This window comes from Aulonocara stuartgranti, assembly GCF_965226115.1.
Source record: "Aulonocara stuartgranti genome assembly, chromosome: 3".
NCBI classification, from domain to species: Eukaryota; Metazoa; Chordata; class Actinopteri; order Cichliformes; family Cichlidae; genus Aulonocara; species Aulonocara stuartgranti.
In genome coordinates, this window is record NC_138941.1 from 74,569,181 (window position 1) to 74,593,468 (window position 24,288).

Consider the following 24,288-nt stretch of genomic DNA (forward strand, 5'->3'; position numbering starts at 1 on the left):
ACAAGTACAAGAACATACATTACATACTTTTCTCTTGCGCAACTGGTATGTCACTTTTTGTAGATGCTCCACCCCCTTTTTCAAATCCTGTTTAGTTTCGTTTATTGTGGCTCCGGCACTACCGGCACCCTGACCTGGGCTCACCATCTGTTTATGGTACAAATTAAATATGTTTTGTTCATGATGGAGTAAATGATTATATATGAAAGAAGGGGAACCAATCAAAACTCTTACCAAGGGAATCAGGGCACACATACCTTGTTACTGCTACACTGGAAGAGCGTTCTGTCTAAAAGCTCCTCTGTTCCTGATGACTGATGCACTTCCTTTTCAGATCCTTCACTGTCCTCGTCCTGCACAGATCCTCTGTCCTCTCTCCTTTTCCTTTTCCTTGCTTCATATTTTGCAATTGCATTGGTGGTCAGTGCTCGGCTCTGGAGTGTGTCCTCTGCAGGGTCCTCAGCTGTGCAAAGCAATATTACTAAATATGAATAAATGTAAGTGTATAGATAAATATATGACTTCACTTTAGCTTATTTAAATAACCTTGATAAAATCTTTTGACTGTGATGGCATCATGGCACATAAATGTTGCCACTCTGTCGTAAAATTTACGTCCCAACTGTCGCTTGGCCTGAAAGAATAATGTTTTAAAAAGAAACCACATGAATAAAACCCATGACACTTTAACCTACTTCATTGTGTGTCAAAAAATAAAAATGAAAGGTTTTCTCACGTAAGTGCTACAGGAGGAACGTAGCATGTTGAAGGTGGGGGCAATCCCCAGATTCATCATCTCCCAGGCTGCCTTGAAAAATACCGGTAGTCTATGAAGAACACCTCCACTAGAACTGTGGAAAAAAGTCGGTGCCTCCGAACAGCCTTCAACATACTCTGTGATATGATTGTAACGCTGCAACCAGGTATACTCATTCTTGTACAGGGGGACAGCTGCTTGCCCATGGTATCTTTGAGTTTTGTGCTGTTTAACCTAATACATGAAAAGACATGTTTATTCAACTGAATAAAAAAATGTCTATGTATACTTAGATTTATATAGTTTTAGTACATACACGGATGATGCGGGCACCCTGCTTAGTTTTTTCTGCCATTTCAACCTCAAAAAAAGAGAGAAAGAAGGAAAAAAAAAACATTATGACGCTATAATTTGAGATACAATAAATAAAATAAGTTTTTGTACAAAGTATCGGTATCGGATCAGTATCGTCGATACCACCCTGAATATTACTTGGTATCGGATCGGAAAGGAAATCAGTGGTATCGCACATCACTATATAAAACCAGTGCTGTTTTTCAAGGTGGTCAGAACCGTTTTTAAACACGTGCACTATCCTGTTGGAGCTGTCAGCTGTGCACGCAGTCTGTCAAAGCCCCCATGTTTGACATGTAAAGTGTGTGAAGGGAGAAAAGAGTAATTCAATTAGTATTCTAGACAAATAGCTGCCGTTTGTCCTCAGGAAGGCTCCTCAATGAGAGAGAGGAGCCTGTTTTGCAAAATGCGCTGGAGGATTCCTTAAGAACATGAAACATGGGGAAACACTGGTTTGTGTTTTATTGAAAGAAAGGAGACAATTAAAACCACCTATTAACATAACTAATAGATTAAGAAGAAGAAAAAACACTGCAAGTCAAGTAAAATAAATCTGAGGTTTAGGGATGATTCAGATTATTCACAATGCAAACACATCACACACACAACATACCTTTCTTAAAATAGCTTCTGAAGTGAACTCCAACACCCACGATGACAGCTGCAACTACAGCCAGGACACCCAGAGCCACTGGGACACTGATGGGAACTTATAACACAATGAAAACATGAACATTACATGATGTTAACATAAAATGATTAACACTCTGTGACACTCCATGTGATTTTGAATCTCTTTGCACTGACCTCCACCTTTGACCCGCTGAACCTGCAGTTCCACTCTTGACTGACCCAGTTCTACTCCAAACTTACGGACGGTGCAGGTGTAGCTGCCGCTGTCAGACAGCTGAAGCTTTGCCAGAGTGAGACTGAGGTCTCCGGTTTCCAGAGCGTCAGGATTCATGGATGTTCGGCCGCTGAACTGGTCAGTTTGGTTCTGAAGGTCAGAGCCAGTCCTTTTAAACCTGGTGGACCTGAGCGGTGGTCCTGCAGAACACATGGGTCCTGATAAAACGCAGACCTGACCCGTAGACATAGATTAGGACAAATTACTCTTCACACACACACACACACACACACACACACACACACACACACACACACACACACCCTGACACAAAAATGCCTTTAAACTTGTGGGGACGGGCAGTTTTGTCCCCATAGAGCTGCTGGTCCCCACAAGTATAAAACATTCCAATTTTTGGTCCCCACAAGATGTGTAAACAGGTACACACACACACAGACAAACTCAGTGATCGACATCTCTGATCCTCACAGGAAACTCAGGACTGTGTTTAAAGTGCAGCATGTGAGGGCTGACCTTTGACCCGGTGTTGAGACTGAAGGTTAACTGAGGTTAGAAACAGCTGAGAAGGAACCTCTGTACGTGTGTGAGAGAGATTCATCAACAGAGGTCAGAATTACATTTTAAATGTGTAAAGAAGATGCTGCTGTTTCAAACGCACTATTCACACGCACACACACACACATCTGGAGACAGAAAAGAAGAGATTAAAGAAGAGTGAAATTATTGAGGAGACAAGGAGAGAGGAGGTAATGAGGCAGGAGTCAAGGGTGAAGGAAACTTTGAGACAAGAACGCACAAGGAGGCAGGAGATGAGCTGAAAGAAGAAAAGGGTAAAAAGAGTAAAGAAGGAAGGAACAAGGAGACTGGAGACAAGAAGTAAGGATGTGAGAGTGGGGAAGAAGAGAAGGAGGCATAAAGAGGGAACAGAAATAAGGAAGCTAACTTATAAAAAATTAAGACAGGACACAAGGAGAAGTGCAGCTGCTGTTGGGCCTTCTCGATGTCAGCTGACATGAGGACACCAAGGAACTCTGAGTTCCAACTCTGTTCATGGTTTATAGCTGTTCATTCCACCTCAGCTGTGGGATGAACTGCCTGCAGAAGCTGTTTTTATTGCTGTTATTTGCAGGTTTACGTCCTGTGTGAGTCTCGGTCTGCTCATGTTTGAATCATCAAAATAACAAAGCATACGAACTCTCAGAGAAATGAAATTAGATTAAGTGCAGATAACGGACAATTTGTTTACAACAGAGGAAGTGAAGACTGCGTAACAAAGGCTGGTCAACATTTAGCACATGCAGCTAGCAGCTGTGGTTTCCTGAGTGAAAGCTGACATCTGTGATAGATGAGTGAAGCACTTCAGTGTTTGACTCACCGAGGAGCAGAGACACAGATGTAATCTTCATGCTGCCAGGACGACTGACAGAACACTGACATCCTCAGCTTCACCACTTCCCTGTTACCTTCATCAGCTCGTCACGCTGCTGCTTCTGGACCGTGAGGACAGTAAATAAACTGCATGAGATGTATTCACAGCAACTCACAGGAAACAGTTCAGTTCATAAGTGTAAAGTTTCAGAGTTTGTGAGTAATGTGCAGAAAGCTCATTTTGATTTTTGCTCTTTCCCATAAAATGATTAAATCAAGTTTGTAGAGAGCAGCAAATAAGACAAACTCACAAACTACACAGAAACACTGAAACATCATCACTTTAAATAATTAATTAAAAAAAACACCATCGGTGGTTACCTTACATGATACTCCATCCATCCATCTTCTTCTGCTTCTCTGGGACCGGGTTGCCAGGGCAGCAGCCTAAGCAAACAAGCCCAGGCCTGCCTCTCCCCAGCTTGTCCAGTGACACAACAAGGTCTTCCCAGGCCACTCGAGAGATATAACTTCTCCAGCATGTCCTGGGTCTGCTCTGGGGACTCCTCCCAGTGGGACGTGCCTGTACCATCTCAACTGGCTCCTTTTTATGGAGGAGCAGCGGCTCTACTCTGAGCACCTCCTGGATGGCTGAACTTCTCCCCCTACCTCCAAGGGAGAAGCTCATTTCCGCTCCAGTGTGGTCTTCTGCTGCTGTAGCCCATCTGCTTCAAGGTTCATCGGTCTGTGAATTAACATATGCTCTTCTGCAGACCTTGGTTATAATGAGAGCTATTGAAGCAGTTTGTCCATTCTCCTCTGAGCTCTGACATCAAAGTATTTTTTCTCAGAGAGCTGCTGTTCACTGGATATTTTCTCTTTTTTAGACCATCCTCTGTGAACACCACAGATGGTTGTTGGGAGTATCCCAGCAGATCAGCATCTTCTGAAATACACAGATCAGACTGTCACATTCAAAGTCTCTTATGTCACCTTTTGTCATCATTCTGATGCTCAGTTTGAACTGGAGTCGGCTGGCTTGATGCTGTCTACGTGCCTTAATGAGCTGGTTTGCTGCCATGTGATTGACTCATTGGATATTTGCAGTTAGGGTCAGTTGAACAGGTGTACCTAATAAAGTGGCTGGTGGTAGGACAGTAACAGTGTTGATCAGAGTGGGTCTGAAAGATTTTCAGATAAGAATCAGATGTTCTTCAGCTTCAGGATGACTGAGCTGTGTAACTTGTGTCAGTGTGAGTTTTTATTGAGCTCTTTAATGTTTCAAAGTAAACACAGATTTACCTGCTTTAATAAAAGTGTTGTTGATATGTTAAACATAAACTGGGCTATGATCACTGTTGTGTTTGTAACGTCCTTTTTCTTCTGATTTGGGTTTCACTTAAGATGTTCTCCTTTATTTTTCTTCACATCTAATTAGGATTTCTTTTTGTTATTAACCTCAGTACTTGGGAAATTGTTTTGTTTAAATCTTTTCAAACAGTGCGGTGGTCATCATTTGTTTTTACTCACAGTCTGAGCGAGTGCTACGTTTGTTCAAAGAGAAGAGACAGGTTCTTCTCCATCCTGTGCAGAGATGGGGGAAATTTTAGGGATGGGATTGGGGGTTGGCATGGTAGCCAAGAAGTCAAAACCCAAAGCAACAGTAAGTTTAGTGTATTTGAAACAAAAACAAGAACAGCGTATTAATAAATTAAAACTAAAATCCCCAAATAAACCAACAACTTTTAATTATGTGCACGGGTACGTGGGTATGTTCTAGAAACATTTAACAATCAATCTTTCACCAGTTGTGTCTTACTGAAAACCACCAGTTACTGTTTCAACTTCTGCACCAGCTCCACAAACCTGGTCCTCAGGTTTCCTTGACATCCATTTCTAATGTCTATTTTGCTGCTTCCCATCTGTTCTGCTGAGTTTCATCACAGACTCAGGTCCAAAGATTTTGATAAATCAGAGATTTGTGTTTATTTACTGTTTAGTACAATTTTCATGTATCTGTATTTTACTTGAGTAGTTTTTTTCTGACTGCTTTTCAGTTTTACTGCCTACATTTTTAAACAAATAGAGATGATGCGTGCTAAAGTCATGGGTTAAAGTGGAACATATTTTTTATTTATTTATGTTTCTTTGTCCCACTCTGGAACCACTGCAGGTGCCCATAAGTTGCAGTTGCGGTACTTTAGCATCTAGCTAGCCCTGCTGAAGAGGAGCGAGCATAAAGGGACGTTTTTGAAGTGGTTATTTCAACTTTTATTTCAGCACAGATGTTGAATCAGTACTTCAGTTTACAGCAGTTGTATTTATTCATCTTTTAAGCACATCTTGAAAACATCCTCCTCACTTCTCAGCCAAAAGCGCATCTCTGCCTCCAGCTCGTTCAAAAAACTGTCAGACTTTCAGAGGTTCAAATAGAGAACATTTGACTGGCTGCCTCTTGGATATAGAAGTGATTAAAGTTTTTTTTCTTTTAAATAAAGGTTATATTATTATTAATAAAATATTATATATGTTGTTGTGAGTCTGCAAGGCTTTCATTTGGAAACTTTAGCTTTATGCTAGACTGGTGCTTTGAAATTCTAATGACCTCCTACCAAGTTTATGCTGAAGTTTAAAAACCTCTTTTAGTTTGTGCTACAACCAAATGCAATAAATCAGTTCTTTAGAAAGTCATATGCTTGGTATTAAACCTGCTGATATAAGGCCAATGAGAAAAACAACAGAAGACTCATTAACAAGAGTTTTATTTAAACAAGTTTTAATTAAACAAAGATATTAACTGAAGGTTCATCTGTCAGTTTCTACACTCATTTTAAATGAGTGCTTGTTGTTTCCTTTAAAAAGAGGTTGGACAGCCCATCAGTTACCTTCTTCTGACACACCTGTAATGAGAGAGAGGAGAGAAAAGAGGGAAAGAAAGGAGAGCGGCAGTAAACACTGCAGAGTATGTAGCTACACCCCCACCCCGCTGTAAGTTAGGGATTTTTATTGTTAAGACAGGATCTGTCACATTATGTGTGTCACCAATATGTTGCACAACAGTAAAGGCTTGAATAAGAACTATATGTGGGATGTGATTGGTGCAGAACATCAGGTGTCCCAGGCTAGCATTGACCTCTTGTGTGTGAAGGTTGATTCTGTTCATCGTCAGCCGCAACTTTGAGACTGAAGAAGTCACTTGGACGTTTCTCCCACTGAAATCGCCACGTCCAGGTGAACAGAATCAAACATTTGGAATTTACTTACCTGGATGGTTGAGCACGCATCAACATGCGTGAAGAACTTTTGACATGAAAGGAAGGTTAGAGTTAGAGTTAGAGGCCTATAACTAGCTAAAGCTGCTGGGGTTAGAGATGGTTTTTTAAGTAACAGTTGAACTACTTCAGACTTGAAGGCTTGTGGTCCATAAATGATTATGAGAGATAGGTTGATCATATTTAAGACTGAAACATTAATTAATTGCAGGAATTTGAGGAACGGAGATCACATTGAAAATAAATAATGTGTAAACATTAACTTTTATTTTCACTGATTTATCTTTTACCAGCTTGTTAGATAAAAACTGAGTGTTTACCTGCAGCGTTTGTCCTCAGACTGGAAAAAACGACATGTGACTGGATGATTGAAATCTTATTGGCTGTTTTTTTTAAGGTGAGACCCCCATAGACGACTTTCCTCTGAAGTGATGGCAGAGTTCTTCCTGCAGCAATGAAAAGAATATAGATTCAAAAGACTCAGGATCAATGATTTTGATTAATTAAGCGAAACTACGCTCACTTTAACCTCGTACACATCATTTTAAACACCCGGGACACCCAGCAGGTTCAAACCCACATGTGTCTTATTGTGATATCAGACGGCTCACCGCTGTTCTCCTGCACACGGCATGTGAGTATAATACATGAGATATAACTCTGAGAAATATCATTTACCTAACATGCATTTATAATGCAAACATTTCTTAAACATTTTAACAAATTTACATGTGAAGGAACCTTTTGGCTAAATGCCCCTGAAAACATGAACAATAGAATGATTTTATTTGTGCAATGATGTGATAGGTTGAAGTTTGGGCCAATCAGTGACCTCCTACATATATCTAAGGTGAATATTTTGTATTTTTCATGTAAATAATGTTTCCTTGAATCACACAATGAGACACAAATATAAAAGCAGACATTTCAATATCATATGTTACAGGATGAGATAAAGAAGTGTTTTGGTGTTATTGCAATGTTTCATCACAAGCTCTGAAGACGTTGACACACTTCATACCTGTTTGTCTCCACCCTGTCAGCAGAACTACAACCAGAATCAGATCCAGGAGACACAGAAAAACTACAGCTGCCATGACTGGAACGGAGGAGGAGGAGGAAGGAGGAGAAGGATGGGAGATATGAGTGGTGGTGGTTGTTGTTGTTGTTGCTCTTTCTGTTGTTGCAACAGAGATTGGTGTCACAGAACCTGCAGGAGAGATGAGGAAGCTGGTTCAGTCAGTTTATCATCAGCTCAGCAGATTGGCTTTAAACAGGAAGTGATGTCAGTGTTCTGACCTCTGACCCTCAGAAAGCTCTGAGGAGATGATCCAAACTCATCAGTAGAACACCAGTAGAGACCTTCATCAGACTGCTGCACATTAATGGTGATGTTTTTCTCTGATGTAGGTCCAACAGGACGTCCATTAAAGTAGAAATAAGCTGCGGCTGTGCCACCAGTTTTCTTCTTACAGCGTAGTGTGACATCACTTCCTGTCCTCACAGGAAGTGCAGGGATCTCCAGGATCACATGTTTATCTGAAGAAAAGACACACAGAGTGATGTAGAGGTGGTATAACAGTCTGCTGTTAGTCTGATGAAATGAATGACTTCATTACCTGATACAGTGATGTTGACTTCTTCACTCTTCTCTCCAGCTTCACCTTCACACCAGTAAACTCCACTGATTGGCTCGAACTCATCAAACAAACAGGATGAACCAGTTAATCTCCCGAAGCCCCGCCCACCTGCTCCACATGACTCAGTCCCACTTCCTGTGTCCCTCTTCACCGTCCATCCATCAGAGCCCAGCTGACCGTCACATGTCAGAGACACTGAGGCTGCTGTGAAGAACTGCTGAAGGTTTGGACTGACGCTCAGAGAGACTGGAGGACAGACGGACAGTTTCTATCAGTGTTTACACTCAGTGTTTGTCCTGGACCATGGTGCACTTCATCTACTCACCTGCACAAACAGTCAGTGCAGACAGCAGCAGCACACACACACCTGCAACAGGTCAGAGGTCATTTAGAGACACTCTGATGTTATAGTCACATAGTTTTTTCTTTCAGGAAACTTTCTAATTTCCTGAAGTCTCTGCATCATCGAGCTTTTCAAGTTGAGGATGAAAGGAGCTTCATCGTTTCTTTTATTTTAACACACACTCGACCAGCTTTATGAAAGGAGGGTACCATCACAGGTCATCAAGCACCGCTCATGAAAACAAACCATCAGCATGGCTGACATGTGTCACCTCATGTAAATGAGGATTTGATGTTTATGCATTATTAATGCAGGCTTACATTTTACGTGCTTATTTAGAGTTTGGTGCCTAAACTGACCCAAACAGTGACTTTGGCAACATTTAGATCTGAAAACAGATCAGTGAAGCTCCAGAGTCCTGAGAGACACAGGAAGATTATTGACTCTGTCCACACATTGGAAAATTTGTTCGTAATAAAGGAAATATCGTCTACACACAGAGCCAATCAGAACGCAGCAGCTGTGGTTTCCTGTTTCATGAATAAGGTCGTCTGCCTTCATGTTCAGTCGTCATGTTACACACACTAATTGAAGCTTCACTGACTCAGTCGACATGCTCGACTTTCATTAGATTCAGTTCTGAGCATTCAGCAGGTTTTGGATGTTAATGAGACAAATTTGAATCATAGTAAAAACAAACTTTCATTACTATAAAGCAGCAAGTTTGAAACTGTTTTCTGTTATTCACTGACTCTTTGTGTGTTCGAGTTAAAACGTGATGCTCATACATAAATATCATCTTGTTTTGTTTCCTGTCCAGCTGACCAGCTTTAAGGTGGAACCAAATAAAGAAAGAAGCAGAGCGAAGTCTTCCTAAACGAAGCAAACCAGCAGATCTACACAGATTTGATTTCAGTGGAAGTTTCAGCTCAGTCAGTGAGAGCTGACGATGTGTTCTCCTTTACAGAGTGTGGAAGTACAGTAAATGAATGGATGAATATGAGTGTTCGACTCACCGAGGAGCAGAGACACACATGAAGTCTTCATGTTGTGGAGACGACGACTGACAGCAGCTTCAGCTTCACCACTTCCCTGTTAGCACCAGCAGCTTCGTCACAGTGAGGCCGAGCCGCTGCTCCAATGAACTCAAAGAGAAACTCAAAGCAAATATTTTTATCTATCGGGGCCTTTTTATTCATAATTTACACACTTCAAATCTGCCACATATATTGGAAATATAATATTAGCCTTGATTTTTATGCAGACGACACTCAGCTGTGTATTTCTTACAAACATAATTCCACCCATCTCCTGCTGCGACTGCCTCATGGAAGTTAAATCATTGTTGTCCTTAAACTTTCTCAAACTAAACATTGATAAAACTGAAGCTCTTGGTTACGACTGTAATCTGTCATATGTGTCATCCTCTGCAGTATTTTGTCATATCAGTTTCATATTAATCACTCAAGCTGCCTCGTTTCACTTAAGCAGTACAGTCGTCTCTGTCCTTTGGGGACATGAGCTGCAGAGCCACAGCTGGCAGGACCTGGATGTGCTGTGCAGCCTTTGTTTCTCCTTTTTAATCGCATCATAATTATTACATTTCTACAGTCATTACAGAATTTCACCTTTCAAGTACGTTTCATGACAAACACTCATACACAGACACTCACAAACACACTCTGTAAAAATGTATATTTGTTTGCGTTTTGTCTGTTTTGTCTTTCAGGCGTTGTGTATGATTTAAGTGTGCTTTGTGTTGTTGGAGTGGGCCTTTTTTCCCCTTAACCCCTGTCCACTCCAGCACAATATTCAGATACCAATAAGAATATTAAATAAATCAAAGATAACGAAGCATTCAGATTCTGCTGTCTCCAAAAACAGAACTTCCCATCTCAGAGTAAAATGCTGAAAAACTAGTTGATGCATTTATTACTGCTGGGCCCCTCCTGAAAATCACTTGCTGTACCCAAAGAGATAATTAAGTGTGCCCCCTCTCTTCCTGATATAAACAGGAAAGTTCCTGATCGATGCAGATCTGTCTGTTCATTAAATCTGTGTTAAATCACACCTGCTGAAATTATAGCAGGAGTTCAGAGTATTGATCAGATTGAAATGAAGGAAGCAGCTCCATCGTAGACGACCTTTGTCAGAGTTCAAGCTGCAGAGACTCAAACCAGCAGCAGTTTGATCTCTTCAGTTCCTCCTCCTGGTTTCTCTGGAGGAACTGGAAACAGGACGCCTTCCTCACTTGCTGCCATCATGACTCCATTGATTGGATTAAATGGGAGTGAATGAAGAAAGGAGGAAGCTGATGACTGTAAATGTTCCCACGGTGAGACCGACACATCTGCAGGTCTGTCCTCAGCTTCCTGTTTACACAGAGAAACTCGTCGTTTCTTTCACTTTTTAATTTCTTCTGTGGCGTCTGTGGTTCCTCCACCTTCTGTAAAAATGGGACAGTCATGCACGTTGGTCACTGCGCTGAAGGAATCAAAGACAGAAACAAGCCACTGTGTGACCGAACATCTGGGATTCATTTTCATCTCACTGTGAACTTGGAGTTCCCATCAAACCTTGTCTGCTGAACTCAAGTCAAACTATTATTTTTTTTTATTGATAACACCGAAGAACAATGTGAAACAATATGATTCAGCAAAGCTTCAGGTTCAGTATCTGCTGACATGCACTCTTTGGACTCCACATCATTCAAACATCTGTTAAACTAAAGGTAAACAGATAAAACACTTCATGGTCACAACAAGGAAGCTCTGTCACACAAAGATTTCAGCTTCTCTCATCAGCTAACCACACGAGCAGCACCTGTTCTGATGTGGGTGAAAATAAACACTCGACTCTGGGAACTACAAACTCAGGTGACTTCACCATGTACATGCTTTTACATCTGACTGCTGCCCCAACACAGTGAACTGAAACATCCTCGTCAATCAAAGTGAGTCTTCCTCAGCTCCTTTCTACTACGAGGTGTAATTCTTGAACAAATTCTTCTCTCTCTTCATCGTCTCTTTCACAGAGTCTTTATTGCCTAACCCCTGTTTTTATGTGTATAACCCCAAACTTACATGCCAGTGAAACATCGGTGGCTTGTGCTTTCATGTTCCACGCTTATGTTATTGTTTAGCTTCACCTCTGCCTTTTAATTTCAGATGTTTTTATCAGCCTTGTTAGACAGCTCCCCTTTTGTTTATCTTCTATGTTCATTCGTGTCAGGATTTTGGGTCCACTCCTCAAATTCATAGTGTGCTGCTGCATGCTGTGACAAAATCTCCCCAAATCATTTTCACACTGGAGTTCAATCAGCCAGTTCGTGCTGCAGCGTGTCATACACACTAATCTTCCACATCATGCACCAATCACTTCCTTCCATTTCAGCGTTCTGATTGAGCTGCAGGATTGCTGCCATGGTTTTCTCTGACACTGACCCATTTTTACAAACTGCGACTCGAGCAGTGAGACCACAGTAAGGTTCAGATGTGAAACCAGTAACATGTTTTACTGTCAGACAGGAAACTAAAGAAAGTTTATGTTTCATAAAGCTTGAAGCCGTTGAGTCACAGTTCCTCTTTGTTTTGATGCATTTGAGGAAAATATAAGTCAATGTTTCCACGACCACAGTTTACTCCAATTCTTAAAAACCACAGGGACCCTGTGCAAACACAGACTGAATGATGTGCAAATCTCACAAACCCATATTTTATCATGAGATAAGAAATAAGCTGAGATAAGAAAACCACAAAGAAGAGGCTGATTCTGGAGCATGCTCACATGTGGTTCTTCTTTGCATTATAGAGCTTCAACCTGCATTTGTGGAAGGCAGGTGAACAATGCTCACAGACACAGTTTCAGGAAGTGTTCCTCCACCTGTTTGTCTTTGGGACCACCTGCTTTTTCTCCATTTGTGCATTCAATCCCTTTACTGTGTTCTATTTATTAAAATATGGTTTTATAAGATACACAAATCATTGCATTCTGGCTTTATTTATACAACATCACAAAAGATGTATTAACCTAAGTGTATCTCTAGTTTTCCTGCTTTTATCCCTCATTTCCGTACCTGTAGTGTTTGTCTTCAGGGTGGAGTAAACCATTTCTGGTTGGATGACTGGCATCTTATTGGATGACTCTCTACTGGTGACCTCAGAGTAGGTGACATCATTTGAAGGAGCCTCATTGTGGACTAGGCAGAGCCACGAAGGCAGCATGAGAGTGATAAGACCAAGAATCACTGATCCCATACAACACATACATACATGTATACTGCTTCACTTACAAGTGCTCAGTTGGGTCAGACAGACTCTATACCTGTGTGTTTCTTCCAAAGGAGCCGGACCAGAACCAGAGACGCAAGAACCAGAGAAACCAGAGCAGCTACGACTGGGATGATGAAGGGCTGGAGAGGAGGAGGAGGAAGAGAAGGAGAAGGTGGATGGGAGACATCAGTGTATGTTGTTGTTGTTGTTGTGGGAGGAAGAGGACCTGCAGGAGAGATAATGACGCTGATTCAGTAAATTTATCATCAGCTCAGCAGACAGGAAGTGATGTCAGTGTTCTGACCTCTGACCCTCAGAAAGCTCTGAGGAGATGATCCAAACTCATCAGTAGAACACCAGTAGAGAGCTTCATCAGACTGCTGCACTTTAATGGTGATGAGTTTCTCTGATGTAGGTCTAACAGGACGTCCATTAAAGTAGAAATAGGCTGTGACTGTGCGACCAGTTTTGTATTTACAGCGTAGAGTGACATCACTTCCTGTCCTCACAGGAAGTGCAGGGATCTCCAGGATCACATGTTTATCTGAAGAAAAGACCCACAGAGTGATGTAGAGGTGGTATAACAGTCTGCTGTTAGTCTGATGAAATGAATGACTTCATTACCTGATACAGTGATGTTGACTTCTTCACTCTTCTCTCCAGCTTCACCTTCACACCAGTAAACTCCACTGACTGGCTTGAACTCATCAAACAAACAGGATGAACCATTTAACCTCCCGAAGCCCCGCCCACCTGCTCCACATGACTCAGTCGCACTTCCTGTGTCCCTCTTCACCGTCCATCCATCAGAGCCCAGCTGACCTTCACATGTCAGAGACACTGAGGCTGCTGTGAAGAACTGCTGAAGGTTTGGACTGACGCTCAGAGAGACTGGAGGACAGACGGACAGTTTCTATCAGTGTTTACACTCAGTGTTTGTCCTGGACCATGGTGCACTTCATCTACTCACCTGCACAAACAGTCAGTGCAGACAGCAGCAGCACACGCACACCTGCAACAGGAGGTCAGAGGTCACTGAAAGTCAGAGGTCAATGAAGGTCATAGGATATTAAAGGTGAGAGGTCACTGAAAGAGAGTGGAAATTATGACCAGAAGGCAGTAATAGGCCTGGGAGAGCATCTTCTATGTTACCATGTTCACTCTTCACCCTGCTATGATGGCACTTGTTTAGCCATTTGTCACATAGACTCTGGATGTTATATTTCAAAGCTGCACACTGGTTATCTGTGTAGGTCACAGTGAGGTGTTGTGAGAAAGTTGGTGACACCCAGTTGGTGGGGAGGTCCTGGTGGTGAAGTCTTCTGTTCTCCTGTGTCAAGAGTGCAGACAACAGCTGTTGAAACACCTTCTCTTTTAACGTCTATTCAACTAATTGCTGTGCTATTCATCTTTAGTGACTGTGTACCTGCCCCCCCTCCCTCTCTTGTGCTCATAAGAATAAAAATGAATAAAAAGTTGTTGATTACTTCTACTCATGTGACAAAGTGCAGGAAGACCACGCCCGGGTGCATATTTTTGGTAATAGCCCGTCACCAGTAGTAACCATCTATTACCTATGACGAGCCACCTGGGAAGGCGAGACAAACTTTGGAGCAGACACAAGACACTTTGTCGAGAGACACTTCTGCATCGATGACGGGCTGATTTCAGTTCCCACAGAGTCTGCAGCCATCGATCGGCTTAAGCACACATGTGCAGCCGAGTCTAACCTCAAACTCCACAAAATTGCCTCAAATAGTTTCTTAGTCATGCAAGCCTACACCCGGTGTGGAGTTCTCTCCGTATCTAATAGTATCTTCAACCTCTTGTATACTCTGAGTGGAAAACAGTTAAAACATAAACATGTTTAATGAATACCTTTCATAACTTGAAATGCAAATAGAAATTATACATTTTTAAAAATGATGCAAACAACAAAGTAAAATGTTGCTATTTACCCCAAAATGCAGCCAAGGCCTCAGATTTTTTGCACAATCATTTCAAACTATTTACAGAACAATCAGGTGTGTTGCATCAAATAAGAAGGCACACAAAGTATTCATGCAACTCCCAAAGAATAGGTCCTGTCCACTATAAAACAGAGGAGAACACCACAAGGTCTGACAGCAGGAGCACCTGTGACATTCACTAGTATAACTCACAAAAACCCAATAACTGCATAACACACTAACTACAGCCTCCAAGTAACTCCCTGATGGATGACATGAGCAATGAATAGCTTCACTGATTTTATTAGGTTCTATTTGAGTCTCAATCTGCTGCTGTTTGAAGCTCATCACCAGAAAAACAACAAAACATACAAACTCTGAGGGAAATGACCAAAACAGTCTCCAGTCTTTTGTTAGACTCTGTGTTTATAGTGGAAAATTTGCTCTTATTAAAGGAAGGGAAGGCTACATAATAGGCAGATAAGACAAACGTGTGGTGAGTGCAACTAGCAGCTGTGGTTTCCTGAATGAACGTCGATGTTCGAAGAAACGAGGTTACTACACCGGGGGACCCCATCCTTGGGGTGGACCCATTTTTGTTTTAGCGTGTTTTGGGGTTTAAAAGCCACAGAGACGCGGTGCTTAGGAAAAATGCATTTCAGCTGTGCTGATGCTCCTGACACGTATAAGACTGGGGAAACCTGCATTCAGCTGGACCTGAAAAACACTATGTCCAGATAAACACAATCAACTTTTGGAGAAAAGTAAAAGATTCTTCATCAGACTAACAACTAAAAACATGACACTTACCTTAACAGTATGGGCTACATCAAATATATTCAAGACCGACAACAACACTTCTCACTGCTGCTAATTTTAACTAAACTAAACAAAAAGTAGAAAAAGGCAATTCACCAAGTCTTGAAAAGTAAAACTGAAAAATAGAAACACAGAATAAAATAAAACATCCATCCAGATCTTTACCACCAACAACATAAAATCTATCTTAATTAAATGGCCAAATTCTCCAATAAATTAGCAATAATAAAGTAAGAAAAAATAAGACATTCAATTTATGGACGCTCAAATTAACAGAGCGACATTAAACGCACCTCATTGCCTGCCGTAGCGTTCTTCGCAGCTGCACTTCACCTCAAAGGTCGGTTAATACATCGGATTGAACTTAACCAAAGTCCAATTAAAGGAAAATAAATGTTTCTAACAAATACAATGAAGAAGATTAAAATAATTCACTGTCAGTTACTGTCGCTGTGAGTTTGACGAGGTCAGCTGCTTCATTTGGTTCTGCCTAAAGTTCTCTCAGTGATCCAGTGTTTATATGATAAGATACGTGTTTAATGCAGAGAGTTGGAATTACAAGTTGGTAAGAAGCTTTTTAACAAAGGTTTGATTTAAGCTTTAAGTTCAAAGGTGAAAGAAATTTCACGTTTGATGAAGGAAGATCAAGGCTAACAAGGACATAGGTCAAAGGTCAAAATAAGGTAAGGTGAGAAAATATAATAGATATATATAATCAATCAATAAGGTGAAAATATCAGATAAAAGGGTTTATTTGGTTATAAGGAATAAAGAGGTCAAAGGTCAAAACAAGAGTACTGTTAAGTTAACATTAAAGGGTCAAAGGTCAGATTAAACAGGTTACACAGAAAGGATCGGCAAAACTTAAACAAGGATAAAGAAATAATACATTAAACAAGGAAATAAATTAAAAGTCTGAGTTAATGAGAAATTAAACGTTTAAATCAGGTTAAGAGTTAAATTTTAAGCTTTTCTTAGTTAAACTAAATAAAATAATCAGAATAAACGATTGGAGGAAAAAAGCAAAGATGTTGTGATCAAATAGTTTGTACGGCACAAAGAAAAACATGTTTCAGTAGATTGTATGTTGGAAACCACAGTAGACACAGTAGACTCAAATCATTGTTACTGAGGAATTCTGCCTTAAACAGTAAAGTGTTCTTTAACAGTGTGTGTGTGTGTCTGCAGCTGTTGTGTTGTTGCTGCATCGTTGCCTCAGGGGGAAAGTTGTGTGTGTGTTATGCAGACTAGCAGAGACTGCAGCTGTCAGCAGCCACACACACTTTCTATTCTTCAAATCAAATCACAGTGAAACATGTTCACTGACAGCTCAGCTTCAGCATCGTCTTCATGCTGTGACTGCAGCCGTTCAACTCTGTTTGTCTTTAACCCAAATCATCACAACATGCAAATATAATCATCAAAATGATGTGACTGGAAGGATGCAGCAGTCTGTGCTCCACCTTTCTCCTCCACACCTGCAGGTGGAGAACATGGATGCATGAATCTCTACAGAGTTCTTTGAATATTATCCGTCTCATCAGTTTTCAGTGAACAAAACTCCTCACAGAGCCAAAATAAGCAGTTTGTATCCAACATAACTCAGCTGGACTCTGATGCTCCGTATAACAGCCACACATGAGTCTGGATTCACTCAAAGCATTGAACAAACTTTATTGGAAATGAAGCTTTTGGACATTTGTTCTCTGATATTTGCTCTTCAGCTCGAGTCTCCATCAGTGGGAACATTTCCTGATTCAACTTTTCTTCTGTTCAAATCAAACTCCATGAGAATCAAAGTGTGAATCAGAGTCCTGATGATCAGATTCTATAGAAACATGGAGACTGTAGAGGATTTACACTCAATATGTTCATTTGTTCCCTTCAAGAAAAATCAATCATTCATCCAATAAAATCAGTCGTTGATCAGTTTGATTGACAGGACAGATGATCAGAGGTGCAGAGTTTTTACCTCCATCATTAGGACAGGGACTGAAGAATGGGTGGAGTTTGTGAGTGAAGGAGCAGCCAGTAAAGGAGTAGATCAGAGCTGCAGCACCTACATCATAAAAGGAGACCAGACCCTCCTCATAATCCACAAACACCCCCACCTTCTCAGGACCAGGATGGAGACAGAGACGGACTGAAGGACCAGCACGAGCACTGTACTCATTTCCATTTCTCAGCCTCACAGTCCAGAAACCATCCTGAGGACTCGCTGTGATTTGTCCCTTCCTGTTGATCGACTCTGTGGCCACTCCTAAATCCCACTCAGTCTTTCCTTTAACCTGAACCTCAAAGTAAAATCTGCCTGAAGAGAAACTCTGCTCTCCTAAAACACAAGGACATGGAGAAAATCTCTCTGGGTTGTCTGGAAGTTTCTTCCTCACATCACCACAGTACACTTGTTTTCCATCATCAGACAGGATGAGATCAGGATGAGCTGTATCAGGATCCAGAGTCACATCCACCTCATGCTGCTGCACCCTCTGCAGCTCAGCCTCAAACAGCTTCTTCTTCATGGGTTTCCAGACTGTCTCCTCCAGCTGAGCCACAGCTCTCCCCACAGTCCCCTCATATGATGGTGGATGAACTCTGACCTCTGTCCAGTCCTTGCTGGGTGGAGCAGCTTTCAGGGAGGAGAAGCTTTGCAGGAGGTGGAGGTGGTCTTCAGAGCGTGAGAGCTGCTCCACCTCAGAGCTTCTCTCCATCAGCTCAGAGATTTCCTGTTCCAGATCTTTGATGAGACCTTCAGCCTGTTTCTCTGTAGCTTCCTGTTTGTCTTCGATCTCCTTCATGAGCTCCTTCAGGCGTCTCTCAACAGACTCCATCAGAGCCGTGAGGACCTGAACACCTTCTGCTTTCTGTCTGTCTGCAGCATCTTTACTCATCTTCACCGACTCTGTGATCTCCTGAATCTTCAGTCGTCTCTTCTGGATCATCTGCTGAATCTCAGCCTCTGTCTTCTCCAGTTCTGCCTTCTTTCCTTCATATTCTTCTCTCAGAGGAACAAACTCGTGGTTCTTGTGGTCTAAAACAGGGCAGAGCATGCAGACACATGTCTGGTCGGTCTTACAGAACAGCTCCAGGAGTTTATCGTGCTTCGTGCACATCCTGCCTTCCAGGTTCTCCACAGCATCAACCAGCTGATGTCTTTTCAGACCTTTCAGTGTCAGATGAGGCTCCAGGTGAGTCTGACAGTAGGAGGTCTGACACACCAGGCAGGACTTCAGGGCCTTCAGTCTGGTTCCAGTGCAGACGTCACAGGGAACTTCTCCTGGTTTGGCAGCTTGTTGCTCTGAGCTGCTGCTGCTGGCTTTCTGCTGAGCTTCACGTCTGAACTGAGCAACCATCTCAGAGATGAAGGTGTTGACCCTCAGCTGAGGTCGAGTGTAGAAAGTCTCTTTACACATGGGACACTGACAGCTCTGACTCATGTCCCAGTGCTGACTGATGCAGGTTTTGCAGAAGTTGTGTCCACATGGTGTAGAGACTGGATCAGTGAACACATCCAGACAGATGGAGCACAGAAACTGATCTTCAGATCGCAGATTGCTGGCAGCAGACATGTCTGCACTCTGAGGGAGAAAGAAAAGAAACATTTGATTCAAAATTCACTTTAAATTTCATTTTTACAAAGAGAGAAACAAGCGTCAGTAGTCTGAGAAGCTTGGAGAGAAAAGCGTCTGGACTTCTTTAAGTTTCTTTTCATCACAGAAGCTTCTTCACCTCATCCTTAACACGGACCAAGGAATGAATACTGCACTTTTGGAAGAACTCCCTCCCCTGCAACCTCTTATCGTCAAAGGGACGGAGGTGGAGAGGGCAAACAGCCACAGATTCCTGGGACTGCAGGTTACATCAGACCTGAGCTGGACTCTCAACACTACAGCAACTGTGAAAAAAGCCCAGCAAAGGCTTTATTTCATTCGGCTGCTCAGGAAAGCTGGCATGAACCACCACCCTCTCACCCAGGCCTGCAGAGGACTGATAGACAGCATCCTCACCGCAGGCATCACTGTCTGGTATGGAAACACTACACAGACAGAGAGGAAGGCTCTGCAGAGTCAGAAAGTCTGCAGAGAGGATTATGGGAACAACACTTGCATCCATGGACCTGCACATACAAAGCTGCACATACAATCTCAGACACAACAGAGCGGACAGCAGCATCACACACAGAACACGATTCTTCAACAGCTTCTTCCCCACAACTGTCAGACTGACGGCAAACAAAAACACACTGAACACTTAAAAATAACACAGCACTACTTAACCTCACTTTGAATGTATCATCGGTTCACTGACCATCGGGCAATACACTCACAACAGACTTGTGAAACAGATCTGTGGAACAAATGTGCAACACTGTGAGTGCGATAAGAGGTAGAGAACTACACACTCTCTGTACATTTTCTTCTTTTTCTTTGTATATAGAAAATAGTACGACTACCCTACTCCGGACTTCATTTCTATCCTTCTGCTTTTTCTGTCTTTATATTGTTAAAGTGTGATTTGACTTGGAAAGCTCTGCACAAGTATTCCACTGTGCATGGACTGTTGGTCCTGTGTGCAAATGTCAAAATAAAAATCTTGAACCTTCAGTTGTCAGAGTAACTGGTGGAGACCCAGCAACACACTCAGACACAAACTGGTTCATCTCAAACACAAACTGAACAACGTCGTGTCTGCTGTACAGTGCAGCGTCCAGATGAACAGGATCAACAGGATGAACATCTTTTTAACAGTCGTTACAAAGATGTGAAGTTGTTTGGCTGACACAGACAAACAGTATCCCACATTCTTGATTTTTAGCTCACAAACACGTCTTATAAGGACTTATTGATCCTGAAATGTTGGAGGTTTTAGCTCTTTAAACAGTAAAGTTACAGGAGGATACAGATAATTATCAGGAAAATGTCCTCGGTTTGTTAAAATGATCCCGTCCGATAACACACGAGAACAATAAATGTATCATTTTCTGTTGTAACCCACAAACTGAACGGTCACACTCATCTTTCATGTTGTCACTAAAACATCACTCCTTCCACGTCTAGTTGGTCGTGATGGAGGCGGAGTGCGTTGGGTCCGCTTTCCCTGCCCAGCCGATGTTCCTGACGCAGGGAAACAGATCCTGTTGGGGATCCCTACCTTGGCACAACACCTGCCATGGTCTTTGCACACTCACCACAGTAAATGCATCATGTTGTCAGCTTTACAGTATCATAGTCAGAGAAACTGGTCAGGCCGCTCTCTTCCAAATGTCTACACTTCACCCTTTTACTGTCAGTGGGCTCAGAGTCCATCTAATGTGGCTCATTATCTGATGCCGTCTGCAGACCAGTGTTAGACACTGAGAGGTTGATGGCTCCGTGTCAGAGCACCGGCCTTAACGAAAAAGTTATCAATCGTTCTTTTCATCTTTTCTCATTACCCACAGCTACATCCACTCCTATCACGCTGCTCACCTCTGCTGCGACGATTCAAACAGCCGGAAAGTAAATAATTTGGAGACGGTGCGTTTGTGTCACAGTGAACAGTGAAAACAGAGACTTTCTAAAACAATGATGCATGTTAGTCATGTGATGCAGGCATGTGACCAATTAAACAAAGATAGTGGAGAGCATTATACAGCTGCAGTTTTGACAGTCCTATTAAAGATGAATATCAGTCTGCACATGCTCCACAGAGCTTTTCTTCAAATTCTTTAATTCTCTCTCGCTTTTGCAACTTTGTACTTTTGTGTTACTCGCAGCAACAACTCCACCTCATTGTTAGTCCATTTTAAAACTCGGTGCTTTTCCTCCACCTTTTGCCGGAAAGTGAATAAGCGGCAGACCGAAATGAGACCGGTCGAATCGTCTTGCGTTTCACGCATGCGCAGGACTGGAACGTAAGCGTTTTCAGCCGTCTTAATGTGGACGCACAACTCTGTGAAAACGACTGAAAACACTAGTGTGGACGCGGAGCGCTGTTTTCAAATCTATCCGGGCGAGTGTGGACATAGCCTAAGTGGCACCATGGAGAAATGAGGTGGCCCTGATGAAGTGAACAGAGTGAAGATTTGTGTAGAAGCAGGAAGTGTGATCAGCTGCACTCACCACTGTTGCTGAGAGAAACCTGATGGACTCCAGTGAATCTTCTTTTAGAGACAAACAGGACTCGACTGCAGCTCTGCTGCTGCTCTCTCACACTTTCACTTCTGCAAAATGACGTTGAGCTTCTTGTTTTTCAGGTGTTGCTCCGCCTCTTCTTGCCTCTCCCTTTACAGGAATCAGCCGGTCTGTACTCAGTGACTGTGTGCAGCGGGTGGGAGGAGTGAGGAGTGGTGTGTGGGTTCACACAGTAATGACGGCCTCAGGTGATCAGGAGAAACTCACCTGGATTTCCTTTTTCCACAGCAGACTGAGAGCTTCAGCTGGACCCTGAAGGAGGTCTCAGACACAGGTGGTAAAAGTACACACAGTGTGTACTGAAGTAGAAGTACTACTGTTAAAAATACTCCAAGTACTAATTCAACTTCTTTACTCAAGTAAAAGTAAAAAGTACTGGCTGTGAAATGAGAGTAAAAAGAGCTGATTGAAGAACATTTCTAACACGTGTTTATACAAAGCTAACTGAACCATGTGCTGCATCAACGTGATAATAAAATAATATTATTCACTTTGTTTCTGTCTAAATTTGAATTCCAATAAATATTTTAGCTTGAAATAAGTGAAGAGTGAAGGGAATGAATGAGCCCTCATCTGGGACTCTCCTCAGCTCTTTCTGGGACAGTGGCGCGGCTGCCCCTCTGTGGGTCTTCCTTGGTCTCTTGTGTTCTGGGGGCCTCTGGATGTCTGGAGTTTTGATCTCCTCCATACCTGCTACATGCCCTGGAGGACGGGGCTGTGGCCCCCCCACACCCTCTAGCAGATCATTACATGAAGGAACCTTTTAAAAAAACAAGCGCGTCCATGCTCACAGGTGTAGACACGGGTGCTCACACACACAAACTACACCCTTTTTGGCTCCTACCTTAAGGTCAAGGTCAAATTTATTTATATAGCACATTTCAAACAGCCGATGCTACACAAAGTGCTTAACAATATAAAAATGGTATTGAAAAGCAACAATGTGATACAATAATAACAATAAAACAATAATAGCACAGTAAAAGAATTAAAACAATAACTAAACTAATTCAAACTAGAAAAATTTGCATTTCCTGCGAAAATGCAGTGTGGATGCTTAAAGCCTAAGCTGTCTGCAAAAACTAGCTGAAAAAGCTGAAAAGTTGCAGAAATTGTAAAAACTTTGCAGAAGGAAAGGAACTTTGCTAAAATGGAATAACTTAGCAAAACTGCAATATCTTAGAGGAAACATAATACTTGGCAGAAATACCATAGCATAGCAGAACTTAGCAGAAATATTGTAACTTACCAGAAACATGATAACTTCTCAAAAATACAAGAATTTAGGAGAAATAGTATAAGATAACAGAAAGAATGTATTTAGCCAAAAATACTTAAACATTACAGAAACACTATGATTTACAAAAATAGTACAACAGAGCAGAAATATTGTGATTTACCAGAGACACTGTGATGAACTATGAATATTGTAATTTTAGATCAATACTATGTTTTAGCACAAATACTATAATTTGACAGAAATACTATGATGCAGCACAAATACTCTGGTTTAGCACAAATATTATAAGATAGCAGAAATACAATTATATAGCAGAAATGCTATATGTCATGGTCCTGGGTCGGTGACCCAGCGCTTTTAGTTTGTTATCATTTTCATGATGATGATTGTTTTAGTTCTGTGTTATATTCGGTCTGCCTCTGAGTCTGCGTCTGGATCTGTCTGTCTATGGTGTCACCCCATCTGTTTGTGAAGCTGTCTGTTTAGATCTGTGTCTTGTTTGGTTCCCCGTGTCTGAGTTTCCTGTTTTATTGTGAAGGTCTCTGTCTGATGTGAGTGTGTTCAGTTTACATTTCCCCTGTCCCGTCAGTTCTGATTTCTCCCAGCTGTGTTGCCCTCCTGTCCCTCATCCCCTGATTACTGGTGTGTATTTAAGCCCTGTGTGTTCTCCTGCCTGTTGTCGGCTCGTCTGCATTCATCCGTCTACCCCTGCGTTCTATGGTGTTCCTGTCTCTGCGGCTCTCTGCCCCGCACCCCTTTTGTATGGTCTCAGGTTTGTTACTTAGTTTCTCCCAGTTTAGGTTTCCGTTTGTAAAGTACTCATACCTCGTTGCCTGTTTTTGTCACCACCACCTTTGTAAATAAAACATCACTCGTATCATCAGTTTGCTGCATCTTGGGTCCTCCTTTTCCTCCACACCACACGGCTCCCTCTGCCAGCCGTGACAGTACGAGCCGACCAACATGGACCCAGCAGCATCCGCACCTTCCCAGGAGTTTCGGGAGGAATTAATTGACACTGTTTCAAGGTTGGTCAACTTGTGGCTCGAGCACGAGGGGGAAGGGTTTCACCGCGCGGTAGAAGCCAGGATACAGCAGCTAATCTCTGCCCACTCCTGGCTGCTGGACTCGCTTCACCCGCTAGCACAAGACTTCCTCCTTCATGAGCTGCACCTTCGCCCTCCAGCCGCTACCGCTTCCCAACCCAGCCCGGCGGTGAAGGTTTTGCCCGGCC

General features: G+C 42.2%; 3 protein-coding genes across 3 annotated transcripts; all 3 read right to left on the reverse strand.

Moving 5' to 3' along the window:
• Positions 1-6,092: 6,092 nt before the first annotated feature.
• Positions 6,093-9,677, reverse strand: LOC309703625 (uncharacterized protein). Its single transcript, XM_082528551.1, has 7 exons — positions 9,619-9,677; positions 8,585-8,626; positions 8,239-8,505; positions 7,919-8,158; positions 7,641-7,829; positions 6,940-7,065; positions 6,093-6,247 (listed from the first exon to the last, which is right to left on the reverse strand). The coding sequence occupies exons 1-7, from the start codon at positions 9,647-9,649 to the stop codon at positions 6,225-6,227; spliced, it is 918 nt and encodes a 305-aa protein (XP_082384677.1). The 5' UTR covers positions 9,650-9,677; the 3' UTR covers positions 6,093-6,224.
• A 5-nt stretch (positions 9,678-9,682) lies between these two features.
• On the reverse strand, positions 9,683-13,898 carry LOC309703202 (uncharacterized protein; the record flags this gene model as incomplete). Its single annotated transcript, XM_082527914.1, has 6 exons — positions 9,683-11,048; positions 12,678-12,800; positions 12,926-13,099; positions 13,178-13,417; positions 13,498-13,764; positions 13,844-13,898. Coding segments are annotated over 6 exons (903 nt in total), but the record flags the coding sequence as incomplete, so codon positions are not given.
• Positions 13,899-17,290: 3,392 nt separating this feature from the next.
• On the reverse strand, positions 17,291-22,031 carry LOC309703536 (E3 ubiquitin-protein ligase TRIM21-like). Its single transcript, XM_082528441.1, has 2 exons — positions 21,743-22,031; positions 17,291-19,219 (listed from the first exon to the last, which is right to left on the reverse strand). The coding sequence occupies exon 2, from the start codon at positions 19,208-19,210 to the stop codon at positions 17,540-17,542; it is 1,671 nt and encodes a 556-aa protein (XP_082384567.1). The 5' UTR covers positions 19,211-19,219; positions 21,743-22,031; the 3' UTR covers positions 17,291-17,539.
• Between the last annotated feature and the right edge of the window lie 2,257 nt (positions 22,032-24,288).